The 25,338-nt window shown below is 42.5% G+C and overlaps 1 protein-coding gene across 1 annotated transcript in view; it reads right to left on the bottom strand.

The window, feature by feature from the left end:
* Positions 1 to 25,338, bottom strand: part of LOC103179026 (CUB and sushi domain-containing protein 1) — a 1,038,598-nt gene that overhangs the window by 378,047 nt on the left and 635,213 nt on the right. The window contains exon 8 of the mRNA XM_042332909.1: positions 8,397 to 8,484. Coding sequence (XP_042188843.1) covers positions 8,397 to 8,484 — 88 coding nt within the window. The remainder of the gene's footprint in view (positions 1 to 8,396; positions 8,485 to 25,338) is intronic.

The following is a 25,338-nucleotide window of genomic DNA, read 5'->3' as shown; positions in this document are numbered from 1 at the left end:
TGGAAACACACCGTCACTACTTTTTACAGTAAATCCTGTGAAGCCCTTTGAGACATCCTCGCTCCTTGAAAAGCAATTTATCAAATGAAAGGATTATTATTAATACTTTAGGATGCACCAAGGTAAGAGTAGAAGAGGACACAGTTTCAATTTCACGACTGGTATCCTGAAGTTTTTTGTTTAATTAAGAGTAACACGTTGCCAGGAACAATGATTGAGACCAGGACTCATTTAAAAAGCAGTTTGAAGCTGTGATAGCAGAGTGGTATGGTGTGAGTTCTTTATCCAAACCAATCTTGTGATCTTGTGTAATTATAATCAGTCACAAGTTTTCAAATATGCTGTTATGTATTTGTCTGGCTTCTTCATGTCAGATAACGTTGAGGGGATTTCAGATTCACAATTAATACAAATAATTCAACTTCATGCAGTAGAAATTCAATAATAATAATAATTTAGCCCTATAATCAGTGCATGCAGCCACAAGCATAGCAGCAAGTTAAGGAACTGAATCAGCAGTTAAATTCATGTGATAATGAGAGACTCCACAACACTGGAGAAGGAGGAATATGTCACATTTTTTTATGGCATTCAGGGACAGAATTCATCCTGGAAGTAAGTGAATGACACAGACTGGGAAGGCCACAGATTCAGCCAATCTATGATCACTGTGATAATCTCGGCTTGGTCTCGGGTCATCACATTGCAAATTGGAGTCAGTTGCCACGTAAGATAGTAAATATTGAGCCATGCTTCCTGCGCCAGATCCCTATCCTGTGCCCCCTACAACAACAACTTGCATTTTATATAGTGCCCTTCACGCAGTGTAGCATCCCGGAGCGCTCACATCAGCAGCTGCAGGGACAAATGCCTATGTGAACACCCAGTGGGAGCTCAGCTGTGATTGATCGTGCAATGAAACAGTCCACTTTCAACACGTACAATGGTCACCCATGAAGCCGTTGGGGGGGAACAGACATCTGTAGAATTTAGATTCAAGGTAGCAGAAGAAGAAATATCAAAACACAGAAATGTACAGAAACTGGAGATGAATAAATTCTGCAATTTGACTGGCTAGATGACCTTGCCATTTCATGATCATAGATTCTGCTCTTTGTCGTTTGATGAATAGAATGTATTCATGTACATGGGCTAACTTTTGTTGATGTCACTGAATTTTCGTTTCAGAAAAATGAATGCAGTATAACAACACCAACAAATATACATTTGTATTGCAACTGTCATGTCAGGAGGACTTCCCAAGGCGCTGGACAGTCAGTGTTTCGGACCCAAGCTGGGGGTCAGGATGGCGAGGGCAGGGGCTATGGAGAGTGATTGAAAGCACGATCGAAGGGGAAGGTCTTGAGATGGGTTTTGAAGGAGGCAAGGGATGGGGTGCGAGGCAGAGGGACTGCGGGATGGTGTTCTAGAGGGTGGGGGCGGAGTGGCAGAATGCACGCCTGCCAATGGCGGTAGCATACAAGGATAAAGCTGTTACAGTAAGGCACATCTGTACACCTAAGCTCCAATACACAGTTCTCTTAAAATATAAGATGGTTCAGCTGACCCACCCCTTTTCCGCATAGAAATCTAAATTGTTGTTGTAGCTGGTCCAAAGTACAGGACCTCCAACACAGAGGAGGCTCCCCCAGTACTGCATTGGAGGATTAAACTAAATTGTGAGCTCAAGTCGGGGCCTGGACATTGGACCTTCTAACCCATAGGCAAGAGTGATACTTAGGGAAGCAAGCTGATATCTCATCATAAATTAAGTGAGAAAAACACACAAAACTAATAATACTACACTTATGATCTTCCACAATGACCAGGTCAAAAAACAATTGAATATTATTAGTGTACATATCATTTCATAATTGGAAGCTTGTGAGAACGCAAATTGTATTTCAGTCAAGCAAGACCTCCCTGCATGACAGAAGTAGTAAATTATGTCCTATTATTGGAAGCGGCAGTGCAAAGCATGAAGTATGTATCTCAACGGCCTGGCCATCATTCAGCTGAGAATGGTTTGAATACAACTTAATTTATATCTTTACTGGCCCCAAAAATGCTGCAGTAATTGCTGTAGGATCAGCTTCAAGGTCAAAGTATAATATTGTGCATATTATTGTTCTGACATGCCTACCTACAATGCTTTTATGAGGTTTGATTTTTATGTTAAAGCAACGGGTTTGTTTTGAACAAGCAAAACAAGAGTTTTGAAAGGCTCGGTGAGAATAGAAGCACAAACAGAGCTGAATGATTCTAAAACTTAGCCACACTGGCTTCCTGTTGTCTTTGAGGATGCACATGTGAAAGCACACATAGCAACATTCTTCTGTTCAAGTCAAGTGGTTAGAATCTAGGCCTTGAAATGGTACCACAGATCTGATGGTGCTTTGACAATGCAATAAAATGGTCCTAATATCTAACAATCATCATAATAATCCTTAGGTTTATATAATGCCTTTTAAGTCAAGACATGTTAAAACGTATCACAGGATATACTCTAAAATGGAGTGCCTGTGTGTTTTGTGGGCGAATGTAGCAGTGACCCCCAAACAGCCATGAAGTGAATGACCAGTTTTAGTTTTCTTACTGGCAGATTGTTGACTCGGACACTGGAAGAAACTCCCTTTGCTTCTCTCTCCTTGTGGAGGAAGGTAAACAAAGTCTTCTTAGTGTTGAGCCGCTTAATTCCAAAACTCTGAAACAGTCTTTTCCCCTATCCCTCCCCATCTTCAGGTCATGCCTGAAAACGTTCCTATTTGACCATGCCTATGGTCACCTCCCTCCCATCATTCCCGCCACCCCCAGCTCGGCAGCGTGCTCTGCCACTGTCAAGTACTCTAGGTCACTACCCTATGTGAGGGGTGCTACATAAATAATAATATAATAATCCTTGCATTTGATATGGTGCTTTTTACGTCTTCTTGATGTCTCAAAACGCTTCACAGAATAAACTGTAAAGTGAATTGACCGTATATTTGTGGGTGAAACGCGGCAGCCAGTTGCGCACAGCAGTGTCCCACAAACAGTCTTGGATTGAAAATGGACAATTTATTATTGTTTTGTTTTGGAGGGATTATTATTAGGCGTGTGGAGTAAGGAAGCTTGCCCAAGGTTTCGCCCTGCCTGGAATTGAACCCAGGTATCTCGCGTGCAAGGCGAGTGCTCTAACCACAGAGCTACAGGACTCCACTGAGCTACAGGACTCTGGTGTCTGAGTCAACAATCCACCAGTAAGAAAACTAAGATGCAAGTTGTTGTTATTACTAAGCATGGGACTTCAGTTAGCAATCAAATATAACATTAACCTCACATTAAAAAAAAGTGGTTCAACTATTGAATTTCAATTGCTCTTCCAGTTCACTGTAATTCCTTTTCAGTGCTAAGAAAAATTGTCTAAAATCTCAATTTAAGATGATGGTTTTCTAAAAAGCTGACACAAGCTTATTTATCTTGAGGTTACGAACATGAGAGATTTGGACCATCATAAAGATTACGGGTTCAATATATGGTTCAGTGTTATTGCAGTGTATGGTGGGGCCAGTAAACTAGAGATCAAATAGACAAGAGGGCTTTCTTCATTTTGCGGATGCGATGCTTTGGGTGGGGTGATGTGGTTAGGAGCATAAGCGGGTCTTCTTGTGGATGAACGCAGTGCCAAGGTGATCTGCTTGGCAACAGCATGTTGGAATCATGTCGATGCTCTGTACAGGTCTCTGTTGTCTGGTTCCTGATCCAGACAGGTTCACAGTACTCCAGGGCATTGAAGATGACCAAACAAGCCACCCTGGCTCATTGGAACGACTTGGAGGGGCAGGCCATTCACTAAAGGCATGGATTCTTCCCACCCAGTCCTGCAACCCAAAGTCCTAAAGCATAGTTTTGCTGGACAAAAACTAGCCTTCCGTAACCATCAGATATCTAAATGGACAGGGAACTGATTCACGTCCTTTTTGACTGCGCCTTCGGTCCCTCCCTCCCCACAGTCCCCCTCCTGACATGAAAGATACTGTATAAATACAAGTTATTGTTGGTGGTAGTTAAGGAGACAGATCTGCGGACCAGGTCAGAAACAGCCTGTGACACTTTACAGCAGGATGCTTCACAGTGATGTTAAGCAACAGGATTTTACAGCGAACCTGTAATCTCTTGACCTACACTGAGAGGAGAAATGAGACCAGGCTGGGAAGGAACCACCACAGTCATAGCATCAGTCCAGAGCTGAAAGCTACATTCGTGTTCAACAAATAAAACACCTAAGATTCAGAGAGGTAAATCCAAATGCACAGTGAACAGATAAACATTACAGTAATGAGAATAATGCATTGCCTGATATTGTTTTGAATTAAGCATCATATTGGAGCTTCAAGCTTAATCAGGCTTGCAATGAAAGGCTAATATGAATGAATTTATTTCTGTCATGAATGTTCATGAAATAGTTTTGTTTAGTGCTAAAATCTTTATGTGTTTACCAGCGTTAAGCAACATTTCTAATTGTACTTTAATTTGTCAATTGTAACAGCTGTTCCATGCATTTAGATTAAGCTTTCCACTGGTGGCATATTTCATATGTACTGGCCTGTGCTATCTTAATGTAAAATCATAATTCTTGACAAATCATGATATTTCAATATATTGTAATAAATGAGACTTGGGCTAAACACAATGCATTGCAGAGTGGACAATTCAGATAATGATAACAGACAATGCAGCAAATCATTCAAAAAAGGAACCATTTAGTTACCTATAGTTGGAGGGATAAACTACAAGGCACGACTGAATAAGGTGAAGGCTCTTCGGTTATGAAAAGAGATGTGTTAGAGGGGAATTTTTTGGGGAGTCAGCCACGGAAACCTATCACTTTATTCAAGAGTATCCAAACCAAATTGAGAATTCCATACATCCCACCTACACATGGAAATTCGAGAGAGAGTTTGTTGGAATGGAATCTGCACTCTCTCCCTGGAGGGATGCATCCTGCTTACCTAATTCCGTAAAGTATTAGGTACAGGTTGGCAAGAGCCAAGGCTTGGAGACCCCAGGGTGTATGTGGGGATAACTGCTGGAGTCTAACCAGTAAAACCACATAGTTTTTCATTAATAGCACTACCTGACAAGCTTTCCCAATGCTTGTCCAGAGAGGAACATTCTACCCATTAGGGATTTGGCTTGCAGGGTGAACAGGAACCAAGTGGGAGAAATTATAAGGGATATAGCGACTTCATAAAGGATAAACATAGAACATTACGTTCAGATAAAATAAGGAAATAAGACAAGAGAGCACAGGGTCATTGTTTTGATGCTGGAACAAAGAAGGTTGAGGAGTGACCTCATAGAGGTCTTTAAAATTATGAGGGGTTTTGACAGAGTAACATGATAGAAATTATTACAAGTGGTCGGCAAGTCAGTAACTAACTGGCATCAATTTACGATAAATCAGCTAATGAAGAAGCGAGGATAATTTTTTTCATTCACAGAATGGTTAGGATATGGAATGCCCTGCCAGGAGCAGTGAATGAGGCAGAATCCATAATGACTTTCAAAAGGGAACTAGATAAAAACCACAAAAGAAGTCACCCACAGGGGCATGAGGTAACCACAGGTAAATGAGATTGCAAGGATTACTCTAAAAGGAGCTGGCACAGACATGATGGGCCAATAAATGTCTATAGTTTTATGATTAGTGGAGTCCTGTAGCTCAGTGGTTAGAGCACTCGCTTTGCAAGCGAGGGACCTGAGTTCAATTCCAGGCAGGGCGAAACCTTGGGCAAGTTTCCTTACTCCACACAGAGCCTAATAATAATCCTTCCAAAAAAAAACAATAATAAATTGGTCATTTTCAATCTACGACTGTTTGTGGGACATTGCTGTGCGCAATTGGCTGCCGCGTTCGCCCACAAATAGACAGTCAATTCACTTTACAGTATATTTTGTGAAGCGCTTTGGGACGTCTAGAAGACATGAAAAGCACTATATCAAATGCAAGGATTATTATTATTATTATTATTATTATTATTATGAAGCGCAATTTTATGATTAACCCTATAAATGATTTCTTTGCACAGAGAGTAGAATGAATGGCTTCATAGCAGGAAAGGAGGAAGATGCCACCAACCCAGACCTTTAAGAAATAGTTTGATCGTCTAATAGGAAAATGATAAGGTAGGTATTTTAGAAGAATGTAATCGAAGTGGGCAAAGGATCTTTCTTTATCCAACTCTGACATGTGTCCTTGGGAGCTAATGTAGTACAAATCATGGTTTACAAAAGCAGGAGCCTACTTAAGAGCATGATGCCAAATTGGGCAACATAAGGATTTCACTTATTTTAGATTCCCAAGGGTCACAATGTCAGATAGTAGTTTACATTGTCATGTGAACTCAGCATTTGTGGAGCTTTCATCAGGCATTTATCAGGCAGGTTGCTATACAAAGCCTCGCACTGTGGAGCTGAATCTAATGGGGGACTAAAGGTTAACAGTCATATTGACTGCAACTGTGTGGAAGTAGTTGGTCAAAAATGTGCCATTCTTCCAGTAAAAGGAGGAAGAAAAGCTATGTAACCTGTGACAGCACTGGGGAAAATATACAGATAAAATATCTAAAATCTAAATAGTACTATACCAGCATCTGTGATCTCCACACAAGCATGTAAGATGCTATTTGCATATGAAATATTTTTATTTAAATGTATGTACTATTTAGATATCAGATATTTTCACATAAAGTGTTTTTTAGATATTAGATGTCTACACGAATTTCTGCAGTTTTGCCTCTGACCATGTTTTCAAAGTGCAATCATATCAACATTGCAATCAGCTTTGCTTACTGACAGATTACCTTAAACTCAATCTACTCAGTGCTGATCTGATACATATCTAAAATAAATACTTACTGTAGCTCTTTTCAAAGCAAAATAAGAAGCAAATAGGAGTCAGCTCCTTTGGATCTGCTTATTAGATTGTGGCAGCTCTTCACCTTTCCAATCCCATGTTCCTACCTCTTCTCCATATCACTTTATATTCTAAAGTTCTAAATAACTATCTTTCTCTTAAACACAACTGAATATACAACTACGTCCTTCTTGGACAACACATTTCACACCCTTCGTGTGAAGAAATGTTTCCTGGATTCACTTTTAACTACTTAACACTAATTTTAAGGTAGTTTTCAAGTATCAGTCTTGTTTAGCTGGTAGCATTCTTTGATTCAGAAGGTCGTGGGTTCAGGCCCCATATCAGGAGTTTGAACTCATAGTCTAAGGTGATACTTTAGTACAGTGCTGGGGGAATGCTGCATTGTTGGAGGTACTATTCTTCTGATGAAATGTTAAAGCAAGGTCCTGCCTGCCTGTTCAGGTATATGTTATATATTCTGTGGTACCATTTGATCAAAAATCCCTCTAATAAAATGTTGGTCATTGACCTCATGGCTCTTTGTGAGTCATTGCTTTGTGCACATTGGCTGCCACATTTTCCTACAAATACAAATATACTTTACAGAAAACTCTGCAAAGCACTTTGACATGTTTTGTAGTGATAAGGCACAATATCAAATGCAAAGGATTATTATTATTAATAGTATTATTATATTAAATGAAAGATTATTGATACTGTTGTTCAGGATTCTCCTGCTAGAGGGAAGATTCATTACTGTCTATCTTGTTATTTCCTTTTATTATTTTAAACAACAAAATTAAATACCATTTAAACTCATGTAACATAATTGCATGTTCCCCAAATAATGTAGTACAGGGAATGGGAACAGCGGTGGACAGTCATTCGAGGCTAGAGAGGTTAGAACTCATTTGGTTCTATCAGCTATTATAATTAATTTATAATCTCCCCGCAGTCCCTCTCCACTGACCTGGCGTCCTCTGAACTCCTCACCCTCTAACCCACCTCTTACACCAACCCTCTCGCTGCACATCATCCCATGGTCCCTTCGCCTCTCTTCCTCCCTCGCCTCCTTCAAGGCCAGTCTCAAGACCCTTCTCTTCGATCGTGCCTTTGGTCGCCCTCCCACCTCTCTGCCTTCCCTCACCTCTACACCACCCCTCCTCCATGCTCGGGTCCCGACACCTGACTGTTCAGCGCTTTGGGACATCCTCCCGATGTGAAAGGCGCTCTATAAATGTAATTTTGTTGTTGAATTCCAAACCCTTTTGAGATTCATACTTCTCCCAGCCGAGAAAAGAGTTTGTATATTAGAGGATTTTGTTTATGGATTTATCCCCTTCGTTGAAGATTTGAACCACTAATGATGGAATACATAATGAAACAAACACCACCAAAATCTCCTTACAAATACACTTTCTGTAATGAATGCATACCATTCGCTTCAACATTTACAGCCTCAAAACTGGAGGCTTTTAATTATTATTTGGCTTACCTAATGTCAGATCCTGTGCGTTTACCATTCTCTGGAACTCCTGGGTCAGGGCACATGTCAGGCTCTCGAGCCACTCCTCCTTGAGTCACTGTGAGGTAGAGAAAAAACACGGTTATTTCAGCTTGTCATCTCTCACGGGTTAACAATTCATCGAGAGTTGAACTTATTACACTTAGACAAGATTGCAAGAGACATTTGGCTGAAGAAGGATTAAGACTGGCCAACATCACATGGAACAGTTTACGATAACCTGCGTTCTACATGTGTTATATTGAATTGATCCTCACGATTCACTGTGCAACTTACAATCATAAGAATAAGGGAAACACTGGCACCAAACTGCAAGAACTAGAACTCAAATTATGGAGCATTAGCAGCCAGAAATGTATTGGAGACTTGGGGATTATCTACAGCAAAAGAAACACACTATAATGATTTTTTTCAAAATGTGAAAGATTTCAGAGGTGGGGAAAAAAAACAATTCGGTTTTCTAAAAGAATGATGGGCACTGGGGGAAAAAAAGGATAAGGTGATGTAGAGGAAGCAAGGTGACAAATCACTGTATTCTTCCATGAGCTAAGGTCTATAAATCCAGACTACATGTTGGAACAAGATTGAGGTCAATAAATTTCTCCTGCAGTTAAACTTTAGAAAATGAAATTGGAATTATTTTGTTCAGCTGAACTGAAGTTCCTTCAGTAGCTATGAATTATTTCAGCCTTTGAACTAATAACTGAGAGTATAGTACAGAGGGACTTATGTATCTTACAGACAACATTTTCAAAGGTTCCAAATCTGTCTAAAATGCAATTTAAAAAACCTCAGTGAACTCATCCAAACCTTAGGATTTTACACTGAAAGTGAACAATCTGTCTCCACAGAGGCCATAATAAAGAGTGACCAATGGAAATTTGTCCTAACCGGACAGGCAAGACAGATGTCTGGGCTCAGAAGAGAGCCATTTGTGCACATCAAAAGGCTTTGTGCTGTTCTCTATTATTTCATGTGCACAGTTGTTTACAACATGGTGGAAATTTGGTTTGTTTCTTAACAAAATCATTGTGTTCACATGTAAGTGAGAGACTTTTGTATAGCTGGCTCAAGTAATGTATACATACAAATATATAAATTGAAGCATATTTTTCAGATATTAATTGCAAGATTGATTTGGGATTTTATCCAGCAGGTTGATATACTTATATATATTCAATACAATTTTTTTAGCACATAGATTCAATTTCCACATCAGGCTTAATATTACAATTTTCACCGTTTCTTCACTTTTCACTGTAAAGATATTTGTGATACTCTGAATGACTCCCTCCCTCCTTCAAGGATAGGAGGAGGTAATTCCGCCCCTCGAGCCTGCCCCGCCATTTAATAAGATCATGGCTGATCTTCTAATCTAATTCCATTTACCCGCCCTGTGCCCATATCCCTTAATCCCTCTATCCTTTAGAAATCTATCAACCTCAGTCTTGAATATGTTCAAGGTCAATAAATTTCACTGCCTTCTGGGGTAGAGAATTCCACAAATTCGCTACCATCTGAGTGAAGAAATGTTTCCTCAACTCAGTTTGAAAAGGATGGGCCTTAATCTTAAGACTATGACCCCTAGTTTTAGATTCTCCAACCAGGGGAAACAGTCTCATGGCATCTATCCTGTCAAGAACCTTAAGAATCTTAAATGTTTCTATAAAATCACCTCTAACTCTTCTATATTCTAGAGAAGAGTTTACTCAACCTATCTTCATAGGTCAACCCCCTCATCCCAGGAACCAACCTAATGATTCTACACTGCACCACCTCTAAGGAAGAGTATGTCCTTTCTTAAAAGGAGACCAAAACTGCACACAATATTCTAGGTGGAGTCTCACCAAGGTCTTATACAGCTGCAGCAAGCCTTCCCTACTCTTGTACTCTATCCAACGAACGCTAACATGGCATTAGCCTTCCAAGTTTCTTGCTGTACCTGCATATTAACTTTTTGAGACTGGTGTACAAGGACACCCAAATCCCTCTGAATACTGACATTATCTAATCTCTCCCCGTCTAGAAAATAATCCGCTGTTCTATTTTTACTACCAAGGTGAATAACTTCACACTTTCCCATGATATAATCCATCTGCCACCTTCTTGCAGGGAATCCAGGGAATTTTGGAAGATCGAAAACAAAGTATCCACTATCTCTACAGCCACCTCTTTTAAAACCCAGGGATGCAAAGTGACTAGAATATGTACAGAATACACTCCAGCAAATCACCAACCTTCGTTCAACAACACCTTCCAGCCTTGCCACCTCCAACTCACAGGAAAACAATCATTGGAACATCACCAGAATCTCAGGATTCCCCTCTTACATTATTAACCATCCTATCTTGAACATCCCCTCTCGACTCTCTTCCTCCTCCTCGCTCCCTCCCTTCCCTCCCCTCACCCTGACCATTTCCCCCTCCTTGCTCCCTCCCTTCCCTCCCCTCACCCTGACCATTCCCCCCCTGCTCGGGTCATGACCCAACTGTGCAGCGCCTTGGGACGTCCTCCTGACGTGAAAGGCGCTCTATAAATGGAATCTTGTTGTTGTTGTTGTTGTTGAACATACACTGTCTTTACTTTGTCATTGCAGAAACAAATCCTGAAATATGTATCATTGTAACATCATTGTAAGAGCACCATCTTTACAAGGACTGCAACAAAGAGAAGATCTATTATCCTTGGGGAGGGCAATAATGTTGGCCTTGCCAGGGTCTCCCACATCCTGAGATAATTATAGAAAACAGTGATGGTGTTGCGAGAAATTTCACAAAGCGATATAAAACAGAACAAAAATTTGGCCCAGGTCAACGATAACCTAAAACATGTTTCTGGATCAAGGGGTCTCCTCTTCACTCTTTTCACCTGTACCAAACTCTGCTTGCTCATCACCCCAATCCTCGATAAGCTCCACTGGCTCCCTGTCTTCGAAAGGACTGATTTCACGATCCTTCCCTCACCTATGTTTTCTGACCAGCTCATACGACATACCCCTGCCTGCCCTTTTGCTCAACTGACACAGTCTTCTCCACATCCCTCGAACCCTCTGTGCCACCATTGGTAGCTGTGCTTTCAGCCACTATCCCCCTTACCTCTGGAACTCCCTTCTTCAATCCCTCCAGAATGCCCCTTTTACCCATCCAACTCGACCTCACCTATGGTCACCTCCACCTTCCCCTTTGCTTGGCATCCAACACCATCACCATGAAGTACTCTGAGACACTTTGCTCCACAAAGAACGCTTTATAAATGCAATGCGTTGTTTACTACCTCTCAGCCCAGTTGAAAATGCTGGTGGTCCTATTTCCCTAAGCTCCAGCAACTGTAGTCAGGACATTCTGCCCAATTGGAATAATGGGCCTTGATCATTTCTATATATGATCAAGGACTTCGTGGAGTCCTATAGCTCAGTGGTTAGAGCACTCGCTTTGCAAGTGAGAGACCTGAGTTCAATTCCAGGCAGGGCGAAACCTTGGGCAAGTTTCCTTACTCCACACGCCTAATAATAATCCCTCCAAAAACTAAAAACAATAATTAAATTGTTCATTCTCAATCTACGACTGTTTGTGGGACATTGCTGTGCGCAATTGGCTGCCGCGTTCGCCCACAAATATATAGTCAATTCACTTTACAGTGTGTTCTGTGAAGTGCTCTGGGACGTCCTCCCGATGTGAAAAGCGCTGTATCAAATGCAAGGATTATTTTATTATTATATAATGCAGTACTGTTAGCAACTTGTCAGGGGCACTGGTTATAAAATAGGAAATGGGTGTAATAGATCATTAAATTGTGGGAATACATAAAGGAGCATTCTCATTCAAGTACCTATTCAGTTCTTTTTGAAGGAGTTAAGTGACACAGAATCAACTTCCACAGCTTTTGTTGGAAGTTGGTTTCACATATCTATAACTGCGTGAAAGACCGTTAGATGGCTTTTTGAAAGTGGACTGAAATGTTAGTTGACTTGCCACTCACCAACATGTAGAAAGCAGATGTGCGCAGATGCAATAAAAAAAAGTGAACAGCGTGCTGGACTACATTGCCAGGTCATTAGCTATGGGAAACGTGGGCTCAAGTTCTTCAGAATCAAAAGGAAACATCTGAAACAGAGTCCTATATCTGCAATGATGCTGTAAAGTCATTTGTTAATTTTAATCGATGATTGATTCACCATTCATTTCTTATACCATAAATATACAGTCAATTCACTTTACAGTGTGTTCTGTGAAGCGCTTTGGGACGTCCTCCCGACGTGAAAAGCGCTATATCAAATGCAAGGATTATTATTGTTATATTATTATTATACTATGTGTAGTGGAGTGTATGGGCTGCAAAGGAGAATTTAAACTAATAAGGCAGAGAGTGGGAAGAAACATGATGTGATACAGAGGGGCATGGAGGCGTAGGGACATGCAGAAAACAAAATAATCTTCACTCATGTGGAGTATAAACAGTGGCATGGACTGGTTGGCCTGAATGGTCTGTTTACGTGCTGTACATTCTTTGGAAATCTTTGTATTAACAAACATACATTTAGCATGGATTCACTAAGCATGGCAAGTCTCCCTCATTTTTCTCAAAAAATCACTGTCTCCAGGATTGTGGCATTGCTCGTGACTGCTCTCCTCCTGTCCTAGGATGTCATAGTTTCTACAGCACAGAAACAGACCATTTGGCCCACCTACTCTGTGAATGTATTTATACTGCATATGAACCCCTAGCAGTACCTGTCGTAAACCCTTACATCCTCTTCTTTCTCAGGGATATATCGAGTTTCTTCTTAAATGCTTTCTGTTTCAACCACCTGCTCCATGAGTTCTACATGCTCACCAGCCTCTACTAAAGAGGTTCCTAAACTCCCTTTTTTTTAGAAGCAATTTGCTTGAAACTGTAATGAGTTGCATTTTGCAAACGGCCACATTCTCCAGCTGCAAATTGCAAACAGACTGAATTATTAGGTAATTGTATATATTTGATGACTAGAGAAATGAACCATTGGAATGATTCACCCCGCTGTCTTTACCTTATGCCATGCCATTGAGATCATTGAAAAGGTTTTATTGTGCCAACTCTGAAGGTATTTGCTCTTCCTAACTGCACGTTTATACTATTGGCAAGGTCAATCCTGCCGTAAAAAGACAAATTTAATTCAACAGGTGGTGAGAAATCCCACTTACCCTCAAGTAACTCCTGTAATATGGACTAAAATACATATTTTGCCTTCAACTTCAACTCTTGGAGGCTAAACACAACCCCAAAATCCTTTTTTCCACCACCCACTACCTCCTCCGTGCCCCCCCTCAGGCCTCCTCAATCTTCCTATCAAATGCCAAGTGCGAGGAGGTCATGGACTTCTTTTCAACTAAAATACTGAACATCCACCAGGCAGCCTCATCCACCTGCCCCTTGTCACCCACCACCACACCTTCTCTGTCCTTTTCACCCTCCTCATCATCTGCTCCTACCACCACCCCCTTTCTACACTCTTTCCTCCCGATCTCTCCCTCCTCCCTCTCACCCACCATCACCTCCATGAAACCCACCATCTGCTGCCTCAACCCCACCAACTTACTGGTCACCCAGCTCCCCCTCCTCTGCCCACTACTGGCTGACATCATCAACCAGTCCCTCTCCTCTGGATCAGTCCCTGCCTCCCTCAAAACTGCTGTCATCACCCCCCTCCTGAAAAAACCCTCCCTGGATCCCTCAAACCCCAGCCATTACTGCCCTATTTCTAACCTGCCCTTCCTTGCAAAAGTTCTAGAACACCACTCCTCCCACTCCCTCTTTGAACCCCTCCAGTCCGGTTTCTGCCCTGCCCACAGTACAGAGACTGCACTTGTGAAAGTCACAAACAACATCTTCTCTATCTGTGACCAGGGCTCCCTTTGCCTCCTTGCCTTCCTGGACCTCTCCACCGCGTTCGACACAGTCGATCACACCATCCTCCTACACCGCCTTTCCTGCGTCATCCACCTCAGTGCGACCGCACTCGCCTGGTTCGAGTCCTACCTCACAAACTGCCAGCAGTACATCTACGTAAACGGCTTCTCCTCCCGCTCTCACCCAGTCACCTGTGGGGTACCCCAAGGATCCATACTTGGCCCCCTCCTCTTTCTGATCTGCAAGCTACATTTCTGATCTACATGGTACATTTCCACATGTATGCAGATGACACCCAACTCTACTTTTCCACCTCCCTTTGCGACCCCCAGTCCCCTGATGTTCTGTCAGGCTGCCTGTCAGATCTCAGGGGCTGGATGAGCACAAACTTCCTTCAGCTGAACTTCAGTTGACAAGACGGAAGCCATACTCTTCGGCTCTCGTCAACGTGGAGTCCTGTAGCTCAGTGGTTAGAGCACTCGCTTTGCAAGTGAGAGACCTGAGTTCAATTCCAGGCAGAGGGCGAAACCTTGGGCAAGTTTCCTTACTCCACACACCTAATAATAATCCCTCCAAAAAACAAAACAATAATAAATTGGTCAGTTTCAATCTATGACTGTTTGTGGGACACTGCTGTGCGCAATTGGCTGCCGCGTTCGCCCACAAATATACAGTCAATTCACTTTACAGTGTGTTCTGTGAAGCGCTTTGGGACGTCCTCCCGACGTGAAAAGCGCTATATCAAATGCAAAGATTATTATTTTATTATTATTAACGTCTAAAATCTCACGGATCTCACCTCCTCCACCTACCCGACCTCCCCCTAAAACTCTCCGAACCTGTACGCAACCAAGGCATCAGTTTCAACCCCCAATTATCCTTTCTCCCCCACATCCAGTCCTTCACCAGCACCGCTTTCTTCCACCTCCGACGTATTGCCCATCTCCCCCAACACCTCTCCCCAAAAGCCGCTGAAACCCTAGTCCATGCCTTTGTCACCTCTCGGCTGGACTACTCTAATGCTCTCCTCGCCGTTCTCCCATCCACTACCATCCATAAAATCCAACACATTCAGAACTCCGCCACCCGCATTCTCACCCACACGAAACTCCACTCCCCGATAACCCCAGTCCTTCCCAGACAGCACTGGCTGCCTATCCCAGAAGGGTCGAATTCAAGATCCTCACCCTCGTATTCAAGTCCCTGCACTCCTCTGCACCCCCCTACCTCTCTGACCTCCTCTCTCCTCAAAACATTGCCCGTTGCCTTCGTCATCCAGGTCTGGCCTCCTCCTTGTCCCCCAAGTCCTCCGTTCCACTCTCGGTGGTCGTACCTTCAGCCACTATGCTCCGAGGCTCTGGAACTGCCTTCTTCACTCCCTTCATTTCGCTCCTTCCCTTCCCATTTTCATGTCTCTGCTGAAGACCTTTCTTTTCGACTGCGCCTTTGGTCACCTCCCCACCCCTCCCCCTGGCTCGGTCCCGGGATCCATTACTGTAAAGCGCTCTGAGATGCCGTCCGGTGTGGAGGGCACTATATAAATCCAAGTTGTTGTTGTTCAACTACCACACCTTGAAGCCCTGGAATGCTTTGCCTCAATCTTTCCACTTTGCCGCCTCTTTGCCTGTTTTCAGATGATACCTGAAGACTTTCCTCTTCGACCGTGCCTAAGTCATTTTCCCTCTCTATGTCATTGTTCAGCGCTCTGAGATGCGACCATGTGTGAAGGGCTCTATATAAATCCAAGCGATCTAAGTTACCACTGTCTGCCAGGTTTGAACTAATATTCATATTTTACTCTGAGTCCAATATACAGCAACTCATCACAGAAGTGGCTAAGAGCACAAATACATGCTGTTCAGCCACAGGAGCTATCATGTTGAACACGTGAGACCTGAGTTCCTTCAGAATGAGTGATACAATCTGCTTACCAGCAGGGGTCGATAGTCACTGGCTGAATCCTCTACACAGACTTTCTGAACCCCAAACTCATCAAGCAAAACTTCCACAATATTTTTCTGTCTGCTCATCTTCACTAACAATACCATCCTTGGCCTCCTACATTCCCCAGCCATTCTCCCTAACTGCCCATATACCACAGAATCCATTGTGTCCTGTGACATATTTTGGTGTCTTCATTGAGGTGACTTCTCCCTGTTAATGAGTAATGAGACTGCTGATTGGTTTCTTAGTTCTCCAACACTTAGATGACTCAGTTAAACCCTTTACTATTGATTTCTGAAAGGCTGAGTCTGGTAATTGCATGGGAATACAATGCAATATTAATCAGAAGTTCAGCATCTGAAGAGCGTCGCACTTTCAAACTTGACAAAAAGCTTTTATTACACAGAGAAAATTAATTTGGGGACGAACTGTTTGAACTCACCACAGAATAATTTGTGAAAGCCCCAGAAGAAGATAGAACGCCAAACTCACTAAACTCACCCGTTCAGTTTGTAATAAAGCTGGCATTGATAATGCTGTAATTTTGAAGAGATATCCACGTTTTTTTCCCAGGAAAAATGAGCCTTTGTGCAAATATTTAACAGTCGGAGAAAGGACATGAATATCAATGAGAACATCACTCATACTGTATTGCAGTATTCCTACTGGCTCAAAGCAAGTTATGCATTTTGATCAGTGCAGTAGGTTTGCAGTGAGAAATATCTCAATTTTCATTCCTTTACATTCACAAGATTGGTTCGGATGAAGAAGTACCTTCTGGCCATTTGATCTTTCATCCAGAAAATTCACCTCACTGTCCTCCCATGACAGCATCAAGTAGTTTCTTGAACGATTCCAACATTCTGGCCTCACCAAGAACAATTTGCATTTATATAGCGCCTTTCACACAGGCTAGTTTCTTGGAGCGCTTAAATTCACCCTTCCCCCCACCGACCCCCCTAGCCTTCTTCCACCAAACTACTCTTGGGATCCTATGAGTTCACAGGGCCAATAAAGATCACTGCAGTCCATTGAGCCAGTCACAAACTTTCAAAAAAATCCTACTCTCTCATTCCTTTCGATTGAATTCTACACCATAAAATGTCTAATTTCCTTTTTAATTTGTTGACACAATTCGTCTCCTTCGCCTTATGCTGATCATCTATTTCACTAATTCACCGCTCTCTCTCTCTCTGTAAGATAATGACATTTGAACTTTGTGCTCACCTGCCGTTGCATTTGATATATCACGTTTTCCAGACTTTTCAAAATGCTTCACAGAATATACTGTAAAAATGAATTGACTGTATATTTGTGGGCAAAACACGGCAGCCAAATGCGCACAGCAGTGTCCCACAAAGTCATGAATTGAATGACCAATTTATTATTATTTTTTTGAAGGAATTATTACTCTCGGAAAAGCGATCTGCCAATCGACTAACAACCGTATTTCTATTTACTGCTGGTAAACAGAGGCGCGTGGAGTAAGGAAACTTCGTGACTACATCACTCCCACCCCCGCTCGCCTCGTGACTACATCACTCCCACCTTCGCTCGCCTCCACTGGCTCCCCATCCCCCAGAGGATCGAATTCAAGATCCTCATCCTCACCTACAAGGCCATTCACGGCCTTGCTCCCTCCTACCTCTCCGACCTACTATCCCCCTACCTACCTGCCCGTACCCTCCGTTCCTCTGGCTCCGGTCTGCTCCACATCCCCCGCCCCAACCGCCCTACCATCGGTGGCCGGGCCTTCAGCCTCTCAGCCCCGAGGCTCTGGAACTCTATCCCCCAGTGCCTTTGCCTTGCCTCCTTCCTTTCCTCCTTCAAGGCCGGTCTCAAGACCTTTCTCTTTGACCGTGCCTTCAGCTCCCCTCTCGACTCTCTACCCCCTCCTCGCTCCCTCCCTTCCCTCCCCTCACCCTGACCAATTCCCCCCTGCTCGGGTCCTTACCCAACTGTACAGCGCCTTGGGACGTCCTCCCGACGTGAAAGGCGCTCTATAAATGGAATCTTGTTGTTGTTGTTGTTCCTCAACATTTCGCCCCGCTGGGAATTGAACCCAGGTCTCTCACTTGCATGACGAGTGCTCTATCCACTGAGCTACAGGACTCCACTGCATAGTCATAGATTCATAGAAATTTGCAGGACAGAATTAGCCATTTGGGTGATTGTATCTGTACTAGCTCTCAGAGCAAGCATTCAATCCCACTGCCCTGCCCTATTCCGATACCTCTTCAAACCTTTATCATTCATATACTCATTTACTTTCCTGTTAAAACCAACAAAGGGCTTAGTTTCTACCACCCTATTTACAAGGCGTTTTACATGTTAACAACTCTCCACGTATAAAATAATCTCCTAAACATGCTATGCACAGGGATCTCCAGAAACACCACTTCTTGTATGCTGCATATGCTCTATACACAGGAAGCACCACCGACATGACTCTGTGACACTCGTGTACATTGCCAGTACGTGTGTTAGTTATGTCGGTGACAAACTGGAAGTTGGCCAGTTTATTGTGCCTCATTATAATATGGAAACGCTTGAGACATTGGACCCAAATGATTGCATTACAACAGACTGCCCTGTACCACAAATCAGATTGCATTATTAGCATTGAGTTAATATAATAATATTCTAATAATAAAAGCTACATGACAATCGAGAATGTAAAAATATCTTTCTACCAAGTTCAGATGACAGAAGGATACACATTCAGACTTTCAAAATACAACTGGAGGTTATAATAATAATAATCCTTGCATTTGATATAACATCTTATCACTTCTTCGAGATGTTTCAAAGCGCTTCATGTAATATACTGTAAAGTGATTTGTCTGGATATGTTGTGGGCGAAACACAGCAGCCCATTGCACACAGCAGTGACCCACAGTCATGGATTGAGTGACCAAATTATTATTATTATCTTTCTGAAGGAATTATTACCCTTGTAAAAGTGATCCACCAATTAACTAGCAACCGGGTTCCTAAATATATGCGCTTTAGCATCTTAAATACTTTAATAACAGTTGAAAACTTCAACTGTGGATATGTTATCACAAATACATAAAATTTCAGTTGCTGTGTTATTTGAGGAACCTTTCCCTCTTCTGTATTCCACAGTGTCTTTCACAGCAATGCTGCTAAATTAAAAAGCAAAATAAATGCAAAATTACAGGCAGTTTTGAGCTACAGCCACCTACCAATGTGGAGCTGGAGAGGTGTTAACAAAAGTCAGTTCAGTTGAGATCTTGATGTGTTAATATTGCTAGAAATTAAGTGATATTACGCCCAGCAACAGTGTGAAGCCTGAATTCATATTCCTGCCCCACATGACCCCAGGTCTCACATTGGGGCAGTCAGAAAACTAACATATTTCTGCACAAGGACTTTGGGATCAGTTTTGATGCAATTTGAAAGGCTCGTCATGAGACTGACTTTTAATGAGATTAAGAATCAATGAAAATTCTTGGAAGAAACAGGGGGTGCTCGTGGTGAGCGGGAAGTGAAGTTAAACAACCACAACTTGCATTTATCATAGCACCCTTTACCCGGGGTGTGGGGGAGAGTAGAGTTAAACAGGACGTGTCAGAAGGGAAAGTGAAGTTAATCAGAGGGTGGACTGGAGGTATCAAGTTAAACTAGAAATTGGGTGGGACAAAATAGCAAGTAATTTAAATAAATTACCTAAAATATTAAAAGTATGCTAGGCATGGAAGTAAATCAACCTTTTGAATACAGTACTGTATTAATTTCACTGCTAATTACTATGCACTGAACTGTATATAAGTTTTCCCACAAAATTTAGTCAATTCACTTTACAGTAATAATATAAATATAATAATTATAATCTTTGCATTTGATATAGCTCTTTTCACGTCTTCAAGACATCTCAAAGAATATCCTGTTATGTGAATGACAATATATTTTGTGGGCGAAAGATGCTAAATCAAATTCAAGGATTATTATTATTAAGGTTTAGCTTGAAGGGAAGAGTAACTCCACAGGCTGTAAAAATGCAGAGAATATTTACAAAATTAAGTTCAACATTTTGTTTAAGGTCTTGTAAGGTCAGCCTGGCTCAGTAATCACTCGCGCCTCTGAGTCAGAAGATTGTGGGTTCATCAGCACTTTAACTCACATATTCTACGTTGACAATCCCATGCAGTGCTGGGGATGTGTTGCAGTGCCAGAGGTCCTTCCCTTCACATGAGACATTAAACTGAGGTCCTCCCTGCCTGTTCAGGTGGACATTAAAGATCCCATGGCACTACTCGAAAAGAGAAGGGAGTTTCTCCCAGTGTCCTGGACAAGCAATAAAATTGGTCATTCATGCCTGTTTGTGGGAAATTGCTGTGCTGCTGTGTTTGTCTTCAAATACACACTCACTCCACTTCACTGTAAATCCTGTTACAAGGAGGCTAGGGCAGAGGCAGGGTGTATGCGGAAGGTCAGTGTTCACTAAGTGAAGGGAGAAGTCAGTATGGTAGAATTGAAGGAGATCACAGAGGTTATAATAATAATCCTTGCATTTGATATAGCGCCTCATCATAACGTCGAGACGTCTCAAAATCGCTTCACAGGATATACTGTGAAGTGGATTGACTGTGCATTCAGCTAGGAGAAGGGAAGTCAATGAAGCCAAACAAGGATGGGGGTGATAGGCTACCTGAGGTAGGCTGTCCCCAGTTGGAATTTGGAGCATTTTGGTCAATCGAGTGCTGAGCACTGAACTGGAGTAGCTTCAGTGTAAGAGCCACTTTTGTGGGAAATGTGGCAATTGCCAACAAGTTGTGGCAGGCAACTGGGATAAAGTACGAGGAGCGATGTATAGCAGTGGGGTTGGACAATAAATAATAATTCTTGCCTTTGATAAAGCACCTTATCACATCGTTGAGATGTCTCAAAGCGCTTCACAGAATATATTGTATACTGGTTTGAACGTGTACTTTGTGGGCAAAACACAGAGATCAATTACGCACACAGGGTCCCGCAAACAGTCATGGGTTGAGTGACCCAATTTTCTTTTAGTGATTATTGCCCCCGGAAAGTGATCTGACAATTGACTAACAATCGGGTTCCTACTAACTGCTAGGGAAGCAGCTGTGTAGAGTAAGGAAAGTTGCCTAAGGTTTCGCCTTGACTGGGAATCGAACACGGTCCTCTCGCTCGCGAGGTGTGCACTCCCACTACTACACTATGGGACTACTGCCAAGCAAGGGAGAAGGGCAGAGGGAAGTGACCATATGTGCAGTCGAACAGGTGGGGGGGGCAATGGATGCAGGGAGTTCCAGAGGTTAGAACATATGAAATAGGCAATTAAGTCCAACTAGTCCATACACGTTTACACACGACATGACCCTCTACCCACCTTATTCCCCATCGCCAGTCTCCATCCCCCATATCCCTCTATTCTCTTCTGTCTCAAGGATGCAAAAGTAAAGAAAAGTAAAAAATAAGTTCATTTGAACCTGAAGACTTGAGGTTGTGTCTATCCATGCTCAATGCACAATGTAGACATTTATGTACTGGGAGACTGAGAAATTGACATGAAAGAGCTATTCAGGCAAGAATAAAACTCTCTCCTGAATTTAACATTAAGCCTCGAATGCAGGCCTGTCAAAATCAGAGAGTATAAGCAAGATAGAACGGCTGAGTTATCAGTTATAGAGCACTGGGATTTATGAAAAGGTCAAGCTAATCACAACAAATCGACCTGTGCACAATGCTAAATCTGCTTCAAGGTTCAATCCTGTCCCCTTGCAGTTAAAAAATGTTTCTGCTCTGAAAGATAACAGTTCTGTATTTTCTTACTTTGTGAGTGAAAAGCACAGCATTTCATCTGTGCAAAGACAAGTACATTGCCTGAAACACAATCTTATCTGGCGTTAGGGTTTTCAGAGCAACATTGCATTTGATGTCAACATGTTCATGACATGATTTTAGATCATAAGGAGTTATGTAATCTGATGGGCTACATTAAGACTCAATTAACATATGATCTTCTGTATATGTAAAAATGACGGATAACTAAGTGGAATCTGCAGTAATTCTTACCAGCTTTCTTTGTAAGAAATATATAGCTATTGAATTTCTTAAGAATGTCCCAAGGTGCTGGACAAACAGAGATTCGGACCAGAGCTGGTGCTCAGGATCGGGGAGAGTGGAAGGCAGTGGGGGAAGCAGGGAGATCGAAAGCACGGTCAAAGAGGAGGGTCTTGAAATGGGTCTTGAAGGAAGCAAGGGAGGGATCGAGGTGGAGGAATTGCGGGATGGAGTTCCAGAGGGTGGAGCAGAGTGGCAGAAGGCCCACCCACAATAGTGGGGCGAACAAGGCGGGGGACATGAAACAGGCCGGAGCCCACTGAGCGGAAGATGCGAACAGGATGGTAGGGAGTTAGGAGGTTGCAGAAGAGCAAGATCATGGAGATGTGGGCTAAAAAGGATATTTGAGGGTCAAACAAAACGCCAAGGTTCCGGACTGGCTGAGCAAGGTGGAGTGTGCAACCATGGATGGTGATGCTGTCAGCGACTGAGGTGTGGCGGCGCTGTCAGGAGCCAATCAGGAGAGCCTCGGTCTTGTTGACGTTTAACTGAAGAAAATTAGCTCTCATCCAGACATTCTGTCAGGACAGCAGTGGTACTGGAGTCAAGGGTGGAGCCAGAGAGGTACAGTTGGATGTCATCCGCTTACATATAAAAGGCAGCAATCATTACCCTAAGTAATCCACAGGAACCCAGACCAGAATAGACAATCTTGAAGGTGAGGAGCAACCGCAGCATCTATAGCCTGTGAAGATGATGTGATGTGTTATGCCATTGTAATATGGACATATGATATGACATTTTAATCAGTGCTCCTGATGCATTGTTGCAAAGGTTGGTTCTAAGCAGACCTAAAACTAGACATTATACTTTCCTTTCATGCTTGGCATATTTTTTGTAAATATCTGTTGCAGCTAGCATCACCAATTTCTGTCACAACTGTGCGGCACATCATATAATTCTGCTCACAATGTTCAGTTGCGCCACAGAAATTAATTACTTCTGAAGAAAAGAATAGAAACAGGGCTTTGATTTAGTCTCACTCAACCCGTAACTTTGAACAGTTATCCACTGTATTTTGTGCATCTTTTACCCCTCGGCAAGTCCAATGACCTGTAGCTCAGTGATTAGAGCACTCAACTTGCAAGCGAGACAGCTGGGTTCAATTCCAGGCAGGGCGAAACCTTGGGCAAGTTTCCTTACTCCACACGCCTAATAATAATTACTCCAAAACCAGACAATAGTAAATTGGCAATTTTCAATCCACGACTGTTTGTGGGACACTGCTGTGCGCAATTGGCTGCTGCGTTTCGCCCACAAATATACAGTAATTTACTTTACAGTATATTCTGTGAAGCTCTTTGAGACGTCTAGAAGACGTGAAAAGAGCTATATCAAATGCAAGGATTATTATTATTATTGTTATTATTTTTGATTTTCAGCTCATGCACCTCGATGATGTAACTGGTACTGCAATCACAGTGTGAAAGCCACTTGAATACTGGGAACATAGCAACAGAAGCATTCCATTCAGCTCCTCGATCCTGTTCCACCATTCTACTAAATCATGGCTGATCTGTACCTTAATTTTTTGCAACTGTCCTGACTTAACCTCTGAAACTCCCGGTTTCAATCCTTCCACCTCGCCCCTTTTATCCATCTTTAAATAACACCTTAAAACCCACCTCTTTGACCGCGCTTCTGGTCACCTCCCATTCTCGCTTGCTCAGTGTCCATCCCCACCACAATGCAGTCCTCCGAGATGGTGTCCTACCTATATTCAGGGCATCTTTGTTGTTGTTGTGTAATATTAAACATAAGCTTAAACCAAAACGAAAATAAAAGGTTAAAATGTAACTAAACAATTGCTGAAGGTGGTGGAGGGTGAGATTTTGGATTACACCTGAATCCTTTGTTGAGTTAAACCAGTGCAGTATCTTACTAACTGAAATATCACACTTTATTCTATGGCTAGCCACTGTGTTGGAGTTGCAGGTGGGGGGTGGGGGTGGTTGGAGGTGGTATTCATACCTGAGAACAAGTCAAGATTTATTTTGTCAGCCGGGAGTCTGATACTTAACAGTATTCAATCCAGACTGAGAACTTCAGAAAGGCAATGGAATTTCCTTTTGGCTGGAATGGCCTTTGATTTGCCATGTTCTCCATTAATGTATTAGATAACACATTGCAATTTTCATTCCAGTTGATCACCTACAACATATCTGCACAATAGCACATGGGTATCTGATTTGTTGTACCTCTATGATCTCCCGCCATCCTTCTCTCCGTGCATTGCTAGCTCCAGCCTGCTTCATGCTTCCCACCTGCTCCGCCCCACATTTGGCAAGCGAGCTTTCAGACACTTTGTCAGACTGATTTACAGATTGATTTCAAGATCCTAACATTAACTTACAATTTGCTTAATGCCCTATAATCTCATTATCCCTCTGACCTACTTACACCCCACTCCTCTACCCAACCCATCACTCAACTGACTTCCATCTCCTGCATGTCCCTCCACCATCGGTGGCCATGCTTTCAGCCACTATGCCCCAGAATATTATACCTTTCTGAATCAATCCCTCTGCCTTACCCTCCTTCCCATCTTCAGATTGCATCTGAAGACCTTCCTCTTCCTTGACCGTGCCTATGGTCACCTTTTCTCTCCCCAGGTTAGCATTAGTCTCTACCATTGGTAAGCGTTCACATAAAGAGGGCCATAAACATGCAAGTTATTGTTGTTTGATCCCAGTCTCTGTAGCTCGGTTCTGGAAATCCCTCCATCTTGCCCCCTCCCTCTATGCTTTGATAACTAATCCAAAGAGCTATCTTTTCGACTGTACCTTCTGCACCTCCCTCTCATTGTTCCTAACTCATTCTTTGTGAAGAGTTCCCGCTCCCTCTTTGTAAAGTGCTCTGAGACATCCTAGCTACATGGAAGAGCAAATTGTTGCTGTTAGAAATATCTTTGATGCAAGTGTGACAGCATCCTAAGTGTGGCTGCATTCCATCTGGCAATTTAAATGCAGCT

The sequence above is a fragment of the Callorhinchus milii genome, unplaced genomic scaffold, assembly GCF_018977255.1.
Source record: "Callorhinchus milii isolate IMCB2004 unplaced genomic scaffold, IMCB_Cmil_1.0 Scaffold3, whole genome shotgun sequence".
NCBI classification, from domain to species: domain Eukaryota; kingdom Metazoa; phylum Chordata; class Chondrichthyes; order Chimaeriformes; family Callorhinchidae; genus Callorhinchus; species Callorhinchus milii.
The sequence above is the reverse complement of the archived record's forward strand: the minus strand, read 5'-3'. Positions and strand labels throughout refer to the sequence as shown.